The sequence below is a fragment of the Sturnus vulgaris genome, chromosome 9, assembly GCF_052056855.1.
Source record: "Sturnus vulgaris isolate bStuVul1 chromosome 9, bStuVul1.hap1, whole genome shotgun sequence".
NCBI classification, from domain to species: Eukaryota; Metazoa; Chordata; class Aves; order Passeriformes; family Sturnidae; genus Sturnus; species Sturnus vulgaris.
In genome coordinates, this window is record NC_142251.1 from 4745290 (window position 1) to 4763027 (window position 17738).

Consider the following 17738-nt stretch of genomic DNA (forward strand, 5'->3'; position numbering starts at 1 on the left):
GTGTGGGGCAGCTGCTCCCTGGGGCTTGGGTCAGAACCATCACTGACCATACACAAAACAATTGTGCATCTTACAAAAGTCACTTTTTGCTTCTCTCCCCATCCCTTGTGTGTTTGAAGGGCTCAGAGTCTCCTATGATGATTGGGGAGCCTAAAAGTGACCTTGATGATGTTGACCCTTAGAGGAGATCCCTGTGAACACAAGACCCAACTCAAACATTCAATGCCTGGTACCTGCTGGAGCTGGAGTCGTGTTGCTTATGCCATTGGAAGTCTGGGGGAGCAGTGGCTTTACAGGACCAGAGGAGATGCTGGAGGAGGTTGTTTCCCTGAAAGATAAAAGCATTTTTTAGCCATAAAGGCTTCAGATCAACAAATGCTCTAGAAAACTGCATCTTCACCTGCAGTAGCTTGTGACAGTCCAAAACACCGAAACCAAGTTTGTCAAGAAGATTTTATCAAATACACAAACGCTAGTGGTTGAATTTTTATGTGAACATTAAATGAGTGAATGTAAAACTGTTGCTTTTCTGTGATGCTGCAAAAAAAAATTCTTTTGGTTTTTATACAGGAAAAAAAAAAGAAACAGACTGCCCTTATGTATGGAGGGCAAATTTTTAATCTTTCTGATAATATTGAATAGGAATATTCAAATTTCTGTAAAGATGTGTGATGACTTACATTTCATTGTAAAATATTAGTTAAAGAATGGGTTTACATAAGGACTTCTGTATTTAATATGTCTCCCTGCTAATTTGTAAAGCTGGTGATGAGAAAGATCAGCAGAATTGCTCTGTAAGAAGAGTGATTCCTTACAGAATGAGTTGGTAAAGGAGCTCTGGAATGAGTCATCTTTCCCAGTACCCTTCCAAAAATCCCTCAGAACAACTGGGAAGGGCAGTAAAAGAAATGCTTTGTTCTCTAGGTATGCAAGCATTTGTTATTCAAAGATGTTGGTGAATTAAAAAAAAAAAAAAAAAGTTAATGAGTAGTTTAAAAGAAAAAAGCACTTTAAGAAGGAATTCTGTTGCAGTTTTACTCATTGAATTTTTTTAACCTTTGGAGACATATTGAATAAAATGTAGTCTCAGTCATGGATCTGCAATCACTTGCTTATGCTTTGAAATTACTGAGAAAGTTGGTATTGGTTGTATATGATGAGTAATTCCTTGAGTGAGCTGGGAACACTGTTGTGCAGATTTTATAGCAATTTTAACACAGGGAAAGAAAGAATTGGCTTTGTTTGTATTTTCACTTGACCAGGCAACGTTTAAAATATCACAGCTCTTTTAATTTGCTCACAAATAACTGGAAACCAGTTGGGATGATTTGAGCACAGTTTTGTTTTCTATGTCAAGTGCAGTTCAGTGATTTCTGGCTCTGGATTCAAGCTTCTTTTGTGCCAGCTAACTTCATCTTTTGTACATTTTGTGTTTGTCACATTTTCTGCACTGCTTTTTGCCTTTATTTATGGATTCTGCCTTACTTTAAAAAAATTATATAAACAAACATGCACAGAAATGGGGGACATCTTAAGGAGTGCCTGGGTACCTCCAGAATAGACAAATTTGCCAAGTTAAAGGCACAACCAGCCAAAAAGTGCCTTTTTTTGTTTCTTTTCACACACTGCTGCCAAAACACAGAGCAGCAGACAGCTTTTCACTGTTGTGCACTAATATTGAAAGTAACCAGTCATTTCACTGTTGGAAGTAACCATGGGATGTGATGTCAGCTGTACAGCTTTATAACTTATTGTGGGGTAGGAGAGCTGGCATCACAGATTGCAGGGGGGCACCGTAGTGAATTTCACTTTCCTTTTCCAAACAATGTCTTCATAGACACGTGGCAGAGTTAGCATTTTATAAATGTTTCTGATGATGTGCTGGGACATTTTAAATGTGACACGTTTTAAATTAATTTTGAACTAATAATTTCTTATGGACACCCCCTTCCTTCCTTCCCCCACCCCCAAATGCTTTGGTAATGGGTCACAAATCTTTCCAAGGAGTCAGTACACAGTGGTGATGGTGATGGGAGAAGCTGGGTTGGCACCACTTGTCACTTCAGCTTCCTGTTATTTCCTATGGAAACAACATCCTCGATAGCTGCAGGCCCAGGGAAGCATTGGTGGGAATTGCATCAGGATGGCTTCATCACCACTGTATACTTGAAACCAATACAAACTTTTTCATGGTTCTGCTCACGCTTGTACAAAGTCAGTGGTTATAATTTGCAATAAGATGATCCTTGGTCACTTAGTTTTGTTTCCAGCTGCTGTCATTTGAACCTGCTGAAGATTATTTTTTGGAAAATAGAGTTCAAGAAAAAAAAAAAAAAACACACAAAAAAAACCACCTAGTTTTTGTGTAAATTGTGATGCATTTATATGTTGTAATTTTTACTGCCAATCTTTTTGGATGAAAATGTTTTTATACAGCTTACAAAATGTTCAGTGAGGAGCAGCCACAGCCTGCCTGTGAGCACTCGGGGAGATATTGTCTGATTAATGCATAGACATTTGGCACTGGAAAAATAGGCAGTCTTGATGAAGTCTTGGGATTCCTGGTCAATGGAATAAAGTTATTCCTTTCACAGAAAACTAGTGTAATCTTTAGACTGTGCACACGCTGCTACGCTCTTGTCTTGCTGATCCTCTTATCCTGAACCTCCTTGGGCCAGCCCTGCACTTGCTGAGCTCCTCAAGGATGCCCTGATTGCTATTTTGGCTCCTGTCCAGAGTCAGTGGAAGCAGCTGAGTGGCCCTGGAGCTGCCCTGCTGTATATCCTTATGCCACAGCATGTGCTGGGCCCCTGTCACATCTGTACCTCCGTGCAGCCTCTCCTGACCTCGGCAGAGAGATTTACCCTGGCCCCGCTCACAGTACGGATTAGAGCAGATTTTGTGTGTCAGATCCGAGATTTGTGGGCGAGCTGGGTGTGAATTCAGCCTGCCTCCGACAGGGGCAGGGGGCAGAGAGGTGCACACGGAGCTGGTGTTCCATTTCTCACTTATTTGGGAACCAGGAGCTACAGCCAGGGCTGCCATGCCCACTCTGCCTTTGTCCCCTGCTCTAAAGACAAGGACTTTCACTTTTCCAGCCTGAGCCAGCCTCTGCTCTCCACTGATGGTCCTGGGAGCATGGACTGGGCATTGCAAACTGCTGCCAGGACTGGGATCAGCATCCTTGGGATCATCCCTGCTCTCTTGAATGTGAGAGCTTTTCCACCTACCCACGTACAAGGCACAAAGCAAGGGCTAATCTTTTAATATTGTTTCCTTCCACCGAGCTTTTAAAGGCTTGAACTGAGCTGGGGAAGCTCTGTCTGGCTTATCAGGCGTGGAACATGCTCACACCTTGTGCTGGATCCTCCCCTCTCACAGGGAAGGCAGCAGAGCTGAAATCCTGGTGTGTGTTTTGAGAGGTGACAGCCCAAGGAGTCTGCTGAAAAATCACCCTCGGTGTCAGAGCTGTCCAGGAGCTCTCAGGCTGATATCCCTTTTCCTTTTCTGCCTCTTTGTGCAAAACTCAGGTTCCAGCTGATGAAATTATGGGGTGTAATTATGTCCATGTTATATAATTACATGTTTGGATTAGGGTTGGGCTTTTGCCAGCTTTAGGTAACAAGGTAGAATTAGTTTCAATCTTTAAAAGTGGTGGTTTGTGCTGGGTTTGTCTTCTCTTGCCAATTAAAGCTGTAGTAACAGAGCTGCAGGGGGCTTTTGGATGGGGAAAAACACCCAGCCCAGCCAAGTCTGACAGGTTAACCTGGAGCTTGAAGTATCAAACTGCATTTTTCTTTCATCTATCCTCAGATAACACCACAAAAATTATATATTGTAGTACCAGGAGGCTGCTAAACACGGAGAAAAGTGAAACCCAGCTCTGGTGGCTTCTCAGCCTCTCCCTGCTATTTGGCATCTCTCTGAGCCAAGCTTTGTCTCCTTCCTGGGGCTCCAGCCCTTCCCAAGTGAAGGAACAACAGCAACCCAGGTTCAAGGGCACATTCCCAAAGCTGGATGATGTTTGTTTCCATAACTGGAAGCTCTTGCCCTGCACCACTGTTGTTAAAACAAACTTCTGGTCCTCCGTGTGTGTGGACAACACAGTCCCAGAGCACAACCCAGCTGTGGGCAAAGGTGCCTGTGCTGTCTGTGTCAACTTCCAAAGCTGCCAGGTGTCATCCAGGAGCACCTTGGATCCCAGGCAGGGATCAGACCCAACGTGGGGGCCTGAAGCTGCTCACTAACAAAGCAGAGCTCTTTGGGGGAGCTGCTGGATGGGTTCCCCTTCCCTCTTCCAGAACAGTTCCCCAGGGGGATGTCTATGAAGCCAGACAAGAGCACAGGTCTATGAATTTTATTTTAGAAAGACATTTATAAAATGTTCATTTATAAAACTCCAAATAAATATTTATGGTACAAATGTAAAAACTAAGGTACTATGAAAGCTTTTTCTTCATTCTGTTTTTTTTTAAAGGAATTACAGCCTCCTACAGTTCTATGTGTCCTGGGAAGACCTGAAACTGTTAACACTTAACACCAGCAGATCATTAACTTTGACTTAACAACAAAAAAAGCACTAATGAAGCAGTAGCTGACTGTAGCAATGCAGATAAAAATCTAATTAACCAAGCAGGCTGTTTAAACTACAGCCCTTACACTTGACTCAAAAGTAAAGAAGTCTCCTAGGAATACGATTAGGCAATTATAAAACTGCCCAAAAATGGCTAAACTAAGATTTTCCAGGTGCTAAGCAGCATTAGCTGACAACTAATGAGCAACTAACCAGGAAAGAAAGGAGCAATCCTCACAATACTTTTTTTCTTTAAAAGGTGGTGGATTTTTCCTATGTTGGGTGACAACACCATGGCTTGTTCTGTCATGGTGTTCATAGGAGGACTCAGTGCATGGCAGGGAAAGGATTCTGGGATGGCTGCAGTGATGGGACAGGGCTCCAGCTGCATGGGGGATGCTTGGAGAGCTCTTGCAGAGCCGCCCTGGATGCTGGCCCTGGATCCCGACCCTGCTGTGTGCAAGGGGAGACAAGTTCATCCCCATCAGCACAGCAACCCAAGTGTGGAGGTCATCAGCTGCATGTCAGGGCATGGATTGTTCTGGAAACACTGGAAAGGCACCGAGCCAGGGACACACTGCTCCAGCAAAGCCTCCATCCCTGCTGTGCCACAGGAACCTCTCCAGCTCAGCCTGTCCCTACTGCCGGCCCCGGCAGCAAATGGCAACAGCCGCGGCCGAGCTGCTGCCAGGGACAGCGGCTGCCACGCAGGAATTGTCCACGGCGTAGGCTCCCATGGAGCCAGGGCGCTGGGAAAGGGTGTTACAGCCTGTCAGCGTCCAGCCATCGTCACAGGACACTGTCACCTAACAGGGAGGAGAGGCCATCATGGGTCAGCAAAGGGCCTGCCCATCCCCAATGTCCCCACAGTTCAGGGTGGTGTGACTGCTGTCACCCAGCTGGATTGGATGGGGTGTCCCGTTACAGCTGGGGACAGCAGTGAAGGCTGGGTTTGGGACAGCCAAAATGGGCTGAAGCCACCCCAAAACCCATCAGGGTGGCAGAGGGGCAGGCAGAGACAAAGACAACCCCAGGCAGAGGAGGGTGGCCCATCCCTACCTTCTCCTCGTGTTCCAGGGCTGTGTGCTCCTTCAGCTGGCACTCGAGGCTGGCAGTGGGGCAGCACAAGGCGTGTGCCATCACCTCTGTCCTGCTGGCACAGCGGCTGGGCCCCCTCCCCAGCCCCACCACGGGCCTGCCACCAGCACCCAGCACCTCGGATGGGGAGTGGAAACTGCACCCTGCCCAGGGGAGAGGGGTTATTGGCACAGGGCAGCCATGGCAGCAGCCCAGTGCACACACTGGTGCCAAGGATGTCCTGAGAGAGCCACGAATCTTGCCCCCTCCACGCACACAGCACATGAACTCCTTTCCTGTCCCCCCAGCAACCACACCCACCCTTTTACCCCCAAATCCCGGAGTTTTCCTGGAAGGAACACTCTTGTCCATCAGGCTCAAAGGTGTGTAACCCCGTGTGTTGGGTGTTACCAGTCAGCACGTGTTCTCCTGGCGAGCACTCGGCCCCCTGGGCCACCGGGGAGCTGGCATTGATCTGGCATTCAGCCCTGGGCCACGTGCAGCACCTGGCGATGGCATAAACCCCCTGACCCCCGAAAGCGCTGTGGGCTACGCACTGCTTCTGCCCGTCCTTGTCCTGAGAAGGGGCAGCACAGCGTCACCGAGGGGCTGGGGACACTCCCCTAAGGCCAGCGGGCACTCCAGGGGCAGCACCTCCGCCTCCGCACGCTCTGCTCACCTCCATGTGCTCCCCTAGCCGGCTGCCGCTGCGGGAGAAGCTGGAGCAGCTGAGCATCTCCTCGGTGCTGGCGCAGCGAGCCACGGCCGTGGCGTGCCGGGCGAGCCCCGAGCTCGCCGACCACACCGAGCGGCAGAGCAGCTGCTCCTCTGCAACGGGGCCGGGGCATCAGCCGGGAGACACCCACAGTGACACCCATGGTGTAACCCACAGTGCCACAGTGATACCCACAATGACACCCACAGTGTCACCCAGCGCCCAAGGCTCCATCTCCGCCCATCCATGCAAACGGCGGCGCCCCGGCTCAGCCATCCCCGGCACCAGGGCAGAGTTCTGCCGAGCACCCAGCAGGCAGCGAGGTCCTCACCTGCCCGCAGCCGGGTGGGCAGCCCAGCCACGCTGTTGGGTGTCTGGAGGCGCTGCTCCGCTGGGAACCACGCCGTGTCCACGACGTTCTTGGTGGAGAAGTGCAGGAGGCGCTGCCGGAGCTCGGCCAGGCGCAGCTGGGGCTCGGCGCTGAGCAGCACGGCAGCGATGCCTGCAAGAGCCCGGGAGTGAGAGCCAGAGGGGACACAGCCACCTACACAGCGCTCCCATGGGCAGCACAGCTCCAGGGACCCTGGAGGAGGCATCTCGGCAGCCCACCGCCCACAAGCACGGGGTGCGGGAGCGCTGTGCAGGCTGCAGCGCCCTAATGAAACAGACCGAACCTAGAGGTCATGGAGCACAAAAACGCCCCCAGCTCAGGCATGCCTGAAGCCCCGTGCCAGCATCAGCAAGTGGAGGGCCAGCCCTCCCTGCCCCTCAAAGCGCAGCTCGCCTGCCACATGTGCGGCCGCCTGCGACGTGCCGCTCCGCGCTGTGAAACACGTGCTGCAGTCGCTGGAGGCGCCGATGATGTCGTCCCCCGGAGCAAACAGGTCCACGCAGCGCCCAAAATTAGTGCCCAGGGTGCCGATGGAGGCAGGGTGGTCCTCGCTGTCGGTGGCACCGACCGTGATGACCTGGCAGTGACAGGGGAGCAGGGGAGCGATGGCACGCCCAACCCCGGACTCAACACCCGCCGCTGACCGGAGCTGGAGGGGAGGAGGTGGCACCCAAGCCTCAGGGGTCCCCCACAGCCCGTACCTCCGGCTCGGACGCAGGCGAGTAGAGGCAGGCATCGTCCTTGTAGTTGCCGGCAGCGGCCACCATCACGGCTCCCATCCGTGCCATCCGCCCGCAGCCCGCGTTCAGCGCGGGGCTGCGAGCGCCGGCCAAGGGCAGCACCACCACCGGCGGCGCGTACGGCCGAGCCTCCAGCGTCCTCTTGATGAACTCCAGGGCTGCGAGGGACAAGACACTGTCACCAAGCTCCGGAAGGGATCCTGCTCCTCTCCGGGGCACGAGATCACTCACCCATGAGGGTCCCGCTGACGGTGCCCTTGCCCTGGCAGTTCAGCACCCGGAGGCTGCTGATGCTGGCCCCCGTGGCCACGCCGGCGTCGCGCCCGCTCAGCACCCCGGCCACGTGGGTCCCGTGGCTGTCACACTTGCTGGCCTGGCACAGGCACCGCAGTTTCATGACCCAGCCCATTGTATCAAAGCAGGTTTGCAATCCCACAACATCCCTCCCTACCCCTTCCCACCTGGGTTCCCTCTGACCTCACACACATCCATGCTACCCTAGAACACTTTCCTAGAAAGAAGCCCTGCCTGACTCAACCATATCTCCAAATAGACTATCTTGAGGGTCCCAATATCCCCCAGGACCACAGCTCCTGTTGCCCATTCTGCCCAGCATTTGGGTCCAGGCCAAATGTCTCCCTTTTCCTGGAAAGCCTCACAAGGGCCAGCCCTCCCTGGCCAGGATTTGGTAGATACAGAGGGGTGCTCTGGCCAGGATGCAGCATGTGGCACCTCAGGACTCACCTGCCTGTGGAAGTGGGTGCCATCCTCCTCGGGGATACTCTCGAAACCAGTCACAGTCACTTTGCCCTCGATCTCCCGGTGGGTGCTCTGCACGCTGGTGTCCAGCAGGTAAATCTCAACCAGGTCACCTTTATCTGCCAGGGATGCAGGAAGGGAGAAAGGCAACCACCCTCATGGTCAGCACAGGCCACCTGAGTTGCTCCCAAAATGAAGCTCCAGACCCTCAGCACCATGGGGCAGAGGAATATTCCCATCCCTCAAGTTAAGGAGAGGGGACCTGACTCTTCCTCCAAGAGTCGCCCTGCTCACACACCCCAGCGCTTACTGGGAGGGCTGTAGGCGCCTGAGCTGGGCTGTGTCGGTACGATCCTGCCCAGGTTCCAGGGAATGCTCTGGGCGAAGACGTAGGCATCCTCCTCAATGTACTTCACGTGCGGCAGCTTCAGCGCCTGCGGGGAGGACACAAAACTCCCGTTTACCCCCAAAGCTGTGACTGCCACTCCCACCAGTGCCCACCGCAGCTGCTGTCCCCTGCCACGACCCTCTCCTCTCCTCCACTCCACGTACCGTGTCCAGGACGTCGCTGCTCATCCTCACCAGGAAGGCGGGCAGGAGGTGGAAGAAGTGCAGCAGCTCGGCCAGGTGTCCCCGCCGAGCCGCCCGGGCCTGCAGCCGCCGGGCCGTGCCTCGCAGCTCGGCCTCGCTGCCCGCCCGCAGCATCACCACGTAGCGCCCGGGCAGCCGCCACGACGCCTGCGGGGACACCAGCACCGGGCTGGGGTTCGGGGGACACGCACACAGGAGCGTGGCTGTCCCCCCACCCCACGCTCCTCACCTTGGCGGCGCGATGGAAAGCAGCGAGTCCCGGAGGGGCGGCCCCGACGGCGGCTTCCCCCTCCTCGGCCGGCCCCAGGGCCAGAACCAACTCCGCCAGCGCCAGCAGCAGCGCCAGCTCCAGCACCCGCGGGGACATCCCGCACCCGATGGGCAGCGCCGGGAGACGCGGGACCCTCGGCGGCGGGACCCAGCGGCCGGAGCGCACTCGCGGAGCCGAGAGGCCGCAGCGCAGTCGAAGGGCTGGAGCGGGGCTGGGGAGCTGGAGCGGAGCCGAGGGGCCGGAGCGCACCCGCGGATCTGCGGTCCCGGAGCCCGGAGGTCACCCGTGCATGTCCCGGAGCGCACCGCGGATCTCCGGTAGCGGAGCGCAGCCGTGCAGGTCCCGGAGCGCACCGCGGATCTCCGGTCCCGGAGCGCACCCGTGCAGGTCCCGGAGCGCACCCGTGCAGGTCCCGGAGCGCAGCGGCAGCCGCGGCTCTGCCCGTCTCGCCGGGGCTCAGAGCGGCGGGGCGGGGATCACGCCACGGCCGCCGGCCCCATCGGGCCAACCGGGCGGGTTAAGCATTAACGGGGCCGCGGGAGGGGGTGCGGGGCGGTGGGGCCGCGGGGAGAGGGCAAATGGGGCCGCTGCTCACCCCCAGTCCCGGCGGATCGCTGGGGGCTCTGGCGAGCAAAGCGCAGCCGCTCAAGGACTGTTTTCAGAAAGGGCTGAAAGCTTTAATGTGCCTCCTACTGCCTCACTCCTCGAATAAATTCCCGTGAAATCCTCTAATCCTGTTTGGGCATTTTTTACAGAGTCGTCACACATCGCAAATGTCCTTTTTGCGGCGCTTTCCCTCGGGTCTCCACGCCGCTTCCCACCTCAGCATCGGGATCCCACACTGCCCCACATCCCCAGTGACCTTCGGAAAACCCTGTCCCTGCTCCCGGCTTTTCAGGGAAATAGGAACATATTTGTGTTTTGGCTCGTTATTTATAAGCTTCTCAGAGCTTGTATGTTTATATGGATGCACATGTTTTATACAGATGTGTGTGTTTCGTGTGGATGTGTATGGTTTGTATGAATATGTGTTTTACATGGATGGACCTGTTTTAGATTTGTGTGTATGGATTGCATGGACATTGATGTTTTATATAAGTGTGTATGTTTTATAAGGATGTGCATGGTTTATATGGATGTGTGTGTTTAATATGGATGTGGACAGTTTGTGTGGGAAATGTCAATTTTTTTAACGAGACCTCAAGTGAGTGCCTGAACTCTGGTTTGGCAAACTGCAGGGACACCAGACCCTGCTTGTCACCCACTCTGCTGCAGAGAGCTGACACTGGAAGGGGTCAGCATTCAGGACACTGATCATGGCGACAAGTCTCGCTCCAGATTTTGGGCTCAGCTTCCTCAGTGCTGCTAAGTCCCACAACGCACCACTGGGGCCTCAGGAGGCTTCTGAGACAGCTGAGCACGGGGGGACTCCATCTCAAGAGGGAAAAGTCTTCCTTTCCCTGCGTTTTTGCACGGGGGACAATCCATGTCCCAGGGAAGGAAGGAAGGAAGAAGCCCAAAGAGGAGGGGGGGGTGGTGGAGGTCCCCCAGTTCCATGTGCATCCCCACGTGCTGATGAACCCACGGAGGTCTTGGCACGAACACCCGACCCCAGCGCCTGGGAAGGGATCTGGCCCAGCTCTCACACTCCAGGAGTGGATAGAAAGGTTCTTTTTTTTTAATTGAGAAATTATTCAGAAAGAGCCTAAAATTTGCCCCTTGAACAGAAGAGCTCTGTTTCGGTCCTGGCTCCCTGCGGGGCTGCATAAAGGAGGGGATCCTGCTGAGAGGAGAGGAATGAGAGAGCGGAGGAGACATCAGAGAGGATCTCAACAAGGGGGAAGGGTTCCTAAATCCCTGCTGCCGTCCCTCCGGGGGGAGAGATGGGGCTCCGGGCGGTGCGCACACAGGGCTGGGTGCCCTGGGCCGAGCATCCCGTCGGTAAAAAGAAGCTCTTCCACAGATTTTGTGAGACCTTTCCCGTGTGTGAGCATCTGAGCGTTAGAGCGCCACATCTTAAAGGTATGGGGGAAGTGCTGCGCTGCACCAGCCGGGAATCGAACCCGGGTCGCAAGAATGGGAATCTTGCATGATACCACTACACCACTGGTGCGCTGATGTCACCGCCTCCCGCGGGCCACCAAGGGGTCGGGCCTGACCCCGTCCCGCGTGCGTGACACCCGTGGGTGACAACGCCAGCTCTTGGGGAGGGTGACACGTGTAGGTGGCACTGCAAGCCCTTGGGGAGGGTGACACGCGTGGGTGGCACCGCCAGCCGTTGGGGAGGGTGACACGCGTGGATGACACCGCCAGCCCCTTCCCCCGCCCATCAGCTCCCAGCCGCGGGGTCCCTGGGGAGGGTGACATGCGTCCCTCCCCTTCACAAGCTGAGCCAGACCCGGGGCTGCTGGCGGCGCTTAATGCCATGCAGGAATGTCCCGATTCCCACAATGTTTAACCTCTGCCGGCGCGGGAGCCGAGTCCTTCGGCTCAAGGATGCTGTGCCAGGGGAAGAGGGTCCAGGCTCCATGTCAGCCCCCTCCTCTGCTTCTGCCCGGAGAAATGCTTCTGAAAAACAGATTTCTTTTGCCAAAAATGAGTGCCAAGCCATGAGGTAGGAATCTCCTCTGTGAGGAAATTCTGAGAATGTTCAGCCTGGAGAAGAGAAGGCTCCAGAGAGCTTAGAGCCCCTTCCAGTACAGAGGCCACAGGAAAGCAGGGAGAGGCTTTGGACTGTAAAGCCCTGGCACAGTTATCCCAGGGAAGCTGTGGATGTCTCATCCTTGGAAACATTCAAGGCCAGGTTGGATGGGCCTTGGAGCAACCTGGTCTAGTGGAAGGTGTCCGTGCTCATGGCAGGGGGCTTAGAACAAAATTCTCTTTAAGGTCCTTTCCCAGCCCAAACATTCTGTGTTTCTATAGGTAAAAGCTTCTGGGTCTCTACCGGATTCCCACACTCCACAGGAGCAGTGACACAGTGACATCCTGCCCTGGGCACCCTCTGAAACTCAATGAGCCATGGCCCCATCCCAACAGCATTCCTAGAGCCACCACGCTCCTCCACACTGGGAAGGACAGGCAGGAAGTGAGTACATGCAATCAATCTGGTAATGCTTCCTCCTGGAGAGCATCTCACAATCCTGTGACAATGTTTAGCCAACACTGGAGCCTTCATTCCCCACCCTCCTGTAGGCCATAAACACCCCAAGGTGCGTAGGTGCTCCCTGCCCTTCTGCCTGGCTGCTTTGGTGACACCAAGGTGAGCGAAGGGTGCAGGAGTGTCACAGGGGTGTGACGCCTCAGGTACAGCCTTTTCTTGCACACCCTGCCCTGTACCAGCACAGCACTCCCTGGGTGGCAAGGGAACACAGGAACATCCTTCCAGGGCTCTCATGCTCCCTTTCCCTTGTTGCTGGAGGACAGCTTTCTCTCACTTTTGTGCTTGGGGGGTTGGAACTGCAGGATTTTTAAGTTCCCTTCCACCTCAGTTCTGTGATTATATGGAATTTGCTGGAGACATGTGCTCCCAAGCCTCCCAGGGCCATGCCAGGCACAGATCCAGCCCAGGTTTCCCAGAACAGAACAAGGGACCCTCAGCATCCCCATGCTGTTGGAGCCACTGAGGCTTTGATCCAAACCCAGCCGTCCTGGGGAGGCTCAGCCTCACAGATCCCCACAGTCCTGAGCAGCCAAAGGTTGTGGCTCCCATCACCAGTGCTGCCATCTCTGTGTGCTGGACACAGGCTGAGGAGAGCCCCTGTGTTGTCCCTGGCAGGCTGAGACCCATCCACGTGGTTTGGAACAAACGCTTTTTATTCACAGGAAGTTTGGGGATGGTGGGAGCCAGCGTGCAAACTGTTTACACTGACCCAGCAGGCAGTGTGCAAATCCAACACCTCAGGTGCCATCACCAGGGCTTTGGCTCAGCTGTGTCCTCCTTCCTGTGCCCCCAAGAAGCTGGTGCTTGTGCAGGAGGTAGGGGACAGCATCTTCACCTCCATCACCCCTCTCCCAACGTGGAGATAGGAAGGCTGCCTGCTGCAGGAGACTCAGGATCTAATTTTACTTTCAGCAGAGCTTGGATAAGCGGGAAAAAGACTTTGAGGACAGCTCTGCCTGGTAAAACCCACCTGCATTGAGCACATTTTACTTACCTAAACCTGATCCTGTTCCAAACTGCACAGACAATCCTTTCCCTTCCTAAGCACAATATTTAGCCCAGATTGTGCCCATCCCAGCTTCTCTGTGCCCACCCAAATGGCTTTGGCTAGGAGGCCTTGTCCATATTCTGTTGAATTCAGGATCTGGGTGTACCCCCTTTGGGTTTGGGGGTAATGAGAACCTCCTGAGTGGCTGGGTGTGCACAAGGGGCGCAGCATGGCACAGGGATAGGCAGGAACCTGGGGCCACTGCACTTTTGGGGACAGCCCCCTTTCCTCCAGGCTGTGACCTGTGTGTCCCCTCCATGCGTCCAGCCCATGCCAAGTGGCCATTCTTTCCAGGAAATCAGTTTTCCGGCTCAAAAAGGCCATCACTGTCCTTGAGTGGCGCATCCGACTCCTCCTGGAGCCCATAGTAGAGATCATCCTCCTCCCCTGGGCCTTTCCGTGGGGACCGGGGGTGCTCTCCCCCCGCCGGGGAGTTGCTCGGGGTGCGGCCAGCGGAGGGCAGGGTCCGGCTGGGTGTTGTGGGGCTGCCGGGCACGGAGCCCTCCAGCGATGGCGTGTCCATCTCCTCCAGCAGCGATGCCAGCGGAGCATCCCCCGGGGCTGGCCGGGCGGGGCTGCGGGGACAGGGTTACACCAAACGCGGCTGGGCAGGAGCTGCGGTTCCCCCTGGATGCTCAGGCAGCATCCCAGCATTATCTGTCCCCTTGCTGGAGCACCCAACCCTCAGAGCCTGCCTTTATGGGGATACCTGCCTGCCAGGTTCCTGCTGCCCACGGGGTGAAGTTGTGGCTGTCCTTGCATTTCCTGAACCTACAGCTGGGATGGGAAAGCATTGCACCCGTCCCAGCTGTAGCTACATTTTGGCAGGTGCCCAAGTCCTATGCCTTGAGCCTGAACAGTGACCCCCATCACCTGCAGAGCCCTTTGGAACCTCCCAAACCAATGCTTGGCATCTGATTTGAGCATCTCATTTCTATCAAAGTCTGACCAGGAACTTTGGAGTTATTCTTGTGAGGGATGCTGTTTATATTGATAAAAGGAAATAAAAGCAAAAGGCAAAAGAACAAACATCAAAATGCAAATTACGACCAAAGGCCATCTAAATTTCCTCCTGGGAAATAATTTGGTTCAGAGAATCTTTGTGGATTGAGACACCATCCAGACTTCAGTGGGGCCAAGAGCGTGGAGGCTCAGTGCTGAAAACCCCTCTGCATCCTCTCCCTCCCCCAATACTGGGGGTCTGACCCCCCCCATTTTCACTCCACATCCCACCAGTGCCACCCCAACCCCCCAGGAATCACATACCAGCTGCCTGCTGCTGTTTCCAGGCGAGTTGCCAGGTCCTGGAGGGGCTCTCCAGCACCCCCCAGCTCCCGGTGGATCTCTGCTCTAGCCTGCACGGCTGACTGGGAGCAGCTGCGGGGTCTGGGCTGTGCCGTGGCTGGGAGTGGAGCTGAGCTGAGCACCTGCCTCTGTATCTGCTCATAGGATGGCAGGCTCTTCTCGTAGGGGCTGGTGGCCTCTTGGTTGGGGCAGGGGGCAATCAAGCTGCAGGCAAAGGGATAACAGGGTGCTGAGCAGATCTGGACCCCGTGGAGCATGGAGATGCTCATGCACACAGGGCTCCATCACCTGAGGGAGTGGTTTTAGAGGCCACCAAGGTCATGTCACTGCCCACACCAGCAACAGAGCCTGCAGGAACATCAGTGGATGCTCTGCATCCCCCAGCATCACTCAGCCCTGGGGGATCAGGTAGCTCTTGCCTCTCCCAGCCTGATCCCTGCTTGGCATTTTGTGCTGTAGGAGGTGCAGCTGTCCCCAGTCTCAGAGCCTGCCCTCGGAGCACACACGTCACCCTGTCGTGGGACCCACCCTGCGTCCTTCTGTGGCAGCACCATGGGTTTGTGGTCCAGGAACCGCTGGGTCTCGATGTCTGCAGGGACGAACGTTATCTGGGGAGAAAAGAGAGGCAGAGCCCAGGGGCTGTGCTAGGAATCACGGGGACCCTCAGCTCTCAGAGTGGGAAAAGGGCCAGAGTGTCCCTTCAGCTGGGTTTAGGGTTCTTTCCCACCATATTTGGATGTCTTCCTTGGAAATGGCTGTTTTGAGGGAATCAATAAGGAATGAATGAATCCAGCCCTTCTCTCAGTGCCTTTCCCCTGTGGAGTCACACATGTCCCCAAGCCCAGAGGGAGTCCCAAGGCACACACAGCAGGTCAGTGGTCAGGGACCACACTGAGGGTGTCCCATCCTTGAGCCTCGAGCACAGTGGCAAAGCCACATCTCCCTCCTAGCTGGGACTGAGCTCAGCTTTGAGGGGAGTTGGGTTCCTGCTTCACCCCAGCCCCAGGGAAAACAGCTGCTTTCAGAGGTCCCAGCTGGTCCTGGGTCCGGAGGTGACCCCCCCACATTTTGGAGGGCAGCCAGGTTGTTGACAGGCCATCCAGCAGAGCCCAGATCAGTCCTACAGATGCCCTCTCTTTGGAAAAAAACCTTTCTGCCAGACCCGTTTCCCAGGGCAGGGACGCGTGGCTGCTCCCCGTGCTGGCAGTGCCCTCTGCCAAGGAGACTGGCAGGTGAGGGCTGGCTCAGGGGGGCCAGGACCCTCTGACCTCCATGACCATGACAGTCCCTTCCTGGAAGTCCTGGGAGCTTCCCAAGCCTCGGATCCCAAGGAAGGGGCTGCATGGGAGAGATGAACACAATTCTTTGGGATTATTCCCTGCTGTCTGTTTGAAAGCAAAGCCCCAGGCTCAGGGGGTGTGCAGGGGGTGAAGGAGATGGGGCACATCCTGCAGGCATCAGCAGGGCACAAGCTTCCCAAAACTATTCCCCCTCCAGATTGCTGCAGCTGGCTTCCCCTGGGGAAACTGAGGCATAGCCTGAGGCTGCACATCCACAGCAGCCAAAGCCCCCCAAACCCAGCTGAGCCCTCGAGCCCCCCAAAGTGCTCAGCAGCAGGAAGGATCCTACCTTTGGGTAGCACTGGCACATGCTCCAGGTGATGCCCACGGCTACCAGCAGGACACCCAGGACGCAGAAGGTGATGTAGTACTGAGGCTTTTCCACGCTCATGATGAACATCCCCACCATCACCAGGAAGAAACCCAAGATGATGAACCCGTAGCGGAAGGTCTTCTCCTCTGCCATGGGCTCCAGCTGCGAGAGGCAGGAGGAGAGATTTTGGGAAGCCTGTGGCTGCTGTCTGCTGTGCACACCTGCAGCGTAAGGCAAGGAGTGGTTTCTGTCTCCAGAGGCTGCCAGGAGCTGAGGATCAGCTGCACGTTGAGCTGGTCCTGCCCAGGGCTGAGCCAGCCAGTTTTTAATGGGTTTGTAATGAATGCAAACACTGCCCCGCCGTTCACACTCCAGTGGAGCCACCCTGCACGTGTCCGGGTAACCTTCCCTGCAGGCACACTCAGCTGGACCCCAGGCCTGGGGAAGGGACAGGGAGGCAGAGGGGAGCACGACTGGAGGGATGGGGACCCGGAGATCAGCTGGTGCTCTTGGGATTTTCCCAGCCCTGGGCACTGGGGCTGGACTTGGTCATAACTCAGAGCTGGCACAGCCCCAGAAAAGGGGGATGCCAGAGCCCAGCAAGTTCTCAAGGGCTGTGGGACTGCAACAGGAAAAGAGGGAGTGCTCCAGGGTCTTTTTGGAGGAACAGACCCTGCCTTGCTCTGGCTGAGTGCTAAGGCTACCTCACTGGGCAGCAAATGGGCTGTGGAGGAGGAACTAAAGCCAAAAAAGGATGGAGTGAGGTTGGTCCACCAACGGAGAGTAAAGACAAAGTATCCCTGGGCCCTGTGTATACTCAGGTTGGAGCTGGGGTGTTAAAAGGTATCATCTTCCCACCACACATCCAAGAGCCGGAGTGTGTTTGTTTTGTTCTTTTGATTTATTCCCTCATTTTATTCCCTTGATACACCTGGTTTATGACAAATAATTGTATTATAAACAATATGTTAGATGTGGCTGCAGCTCCTCAGCCACTCTGCAGCCCTGCAGGGCCACAGGGGGCCCAGGGCAGCCCTTTATTTTGGTGGGATGCAGGAACAGGCAGCATCCCTGCCATAGCTGGCCTTTCCTCTGGGCAAGGCTGCACATCCATCCGTGGAGGGCACAGAGGGCTGGGCTGTGCCACTCAGGATGGCTTTTCTAGGAGGCTGCCTGAAATGCCAAGTGCACTTGGATGCTCTGACCACAGGCACGACCCACTGAGCATCTCTAGAACCAAATGAAGTGAGGCATGGGGAGCCAATATTCAGGGAAGCAAGGTGGAAGGGATGGAGACAGGGCTGGAAGGGGCATTGCAAAGGCACAGAAGCGAATGAGGCAGACAGAGCTGGGCTTTCTCCGGCCAGATTACTCGGTCTTTGCTACAGATTTATTATTAGTTGGGCAGCCCCCAGCCTGACAGGAGCTCCCCAGGGTGGGCCAGAGCAGAGAACA

At 55.2% G+C, this 17738-nt stretch overlaps 3 protein-coding genes and 1 non-coding gene across 4 annotated transcripts in view; 1 reads left to right on the plus strand and 3 right to left on the minus strand.

Annotated features, from left to right (window-relative positions):
* USP24 (ubiquitin specific peptidase 24) overlaps positions 1–2598 on the plus strand; it is a 61292-nt gene extending 58694 nt beyond the window's left edge. Inside the window, exon 67 of the mRNA XM_014870581.2 lies at positions 120–2598. Within this exon, the coding sequence (XP_014726067.2) occupies positions 120–182 (63 nt within the window). The 3' untranslated portion in view covers positions 183–2598. The remainder of the gene's footprint in view (positions 1–119) is intronic.
* A 1744-nt stretch (positions 2599–4342) lies between these two features.
* Positions 4343–8933, minus strand: PCSK9 (proprotein convertase subtilisin/kexin type 9). The gene is made up of 11 exons (XM_014870673.2): positions 8808–8933; positions 8566–8689; positions 8241–8374; positions 7728–7869; positions 7458–7654; positions 7150–7333; positions 6697–6867; positions 6330–6478; positions 6062–6227; positions 5633–5814; positions 4343–5379 (listed from the first exon to the last, which is right to left on the minus strand). Exons 1-11 carry the CDS (start codon positions 8829–8831, stop codon positions 5212–5214), a joined length of 1641 nt encoding a protein of 546 aa, XP_014726159.2. The 5' UTR covers positions 8832–8933; the 3' UTR covers positions 4343–5211.
* A 2226-nt stretch (positions 8934–11159) lies between these two features.
* TRNAG-CCC (transfer RNA glycine (anticodon CCC)) lies at positions 11160–11230 on the minus strand. The gene has a single exon. It is a non-coding gene; the product is annotated as a tRNA-Gly (tRNA).
* A 1700-nt stretch (positions 11231–12930) lies between these two features.
* Positions 12931–17600, minus strand: BSND (barttin CLCNK type accessory subunit beta). The gene is made up of 4 exons (XM_014870691.2): positions 16260–17600; positions 15159–15238; positions 14592–14834; positions 12931–13900 (listed from the first exon to the last, which is right to left on the minus strand). The coding sequence occupies exons 1-4, from the start codon at positions 16434–16436 to the stop codon at positions 13624–13626; spliced, it is 777 nt and encodes a 258-aa protein (XP_014726177.2). The 5' UTR covers positions 16437–17600; the 3' UTR covers positions 12931–13623.
* Positions 17601–17738: the final 138 nt, after the last annotated feature.

What these genes read in the sequence shown, in the direction of transcription:
- PCSK9 (XM_014870673.2), bottom strand. Translation starts at nt 8,831, where the DNA reads ATGAGCAGCGACGTCCTGGACACG. An exon ending in GGCTAGGGGAGCACATGGAG is followed by an intron (nt 6,228 to 6,329) that starts GTGAGCAGAGCG and finishes GCCCCTTCTCAG; the next exon opens with GACAAGGACGGGCAGAAGCA. An exon ending in CCCTGGAACACGAGGAGAAG is followed by an intron (nt 5,380 to 5,632) that starts GTAGGGATGGGC and finishes CCTCCCTGTTAG; the next exon opens with GTGACAGTGTCCTGTGACGA.
- BSND (XM_014870691.2), bottom strand. Translation starts at nt 16,436, where the DNA reads ATGGCAGAGGAGAAGACCTTCCGCTACGGGTTCATCATCTTGGGTTTC. An exon ending in CTGCCACAGAAGGACGCAGG is followed by an intron (nt 14,835 to 15,158) that starts GTGGGTCCCACG and finishes CTTTGCCTGCAG; the next exon opens with CTTGATTGCCCCCTGCCCCA. An exon ending in GAAACAGCAGCAGGCAGCTG is followed by an intron (nt 13,901 to 14,591) that starts GTATGTGATTCC and finishes CTGTCCCCGCAG; the next exon opens with CCCCGCCCGGCCAGCCCCGG.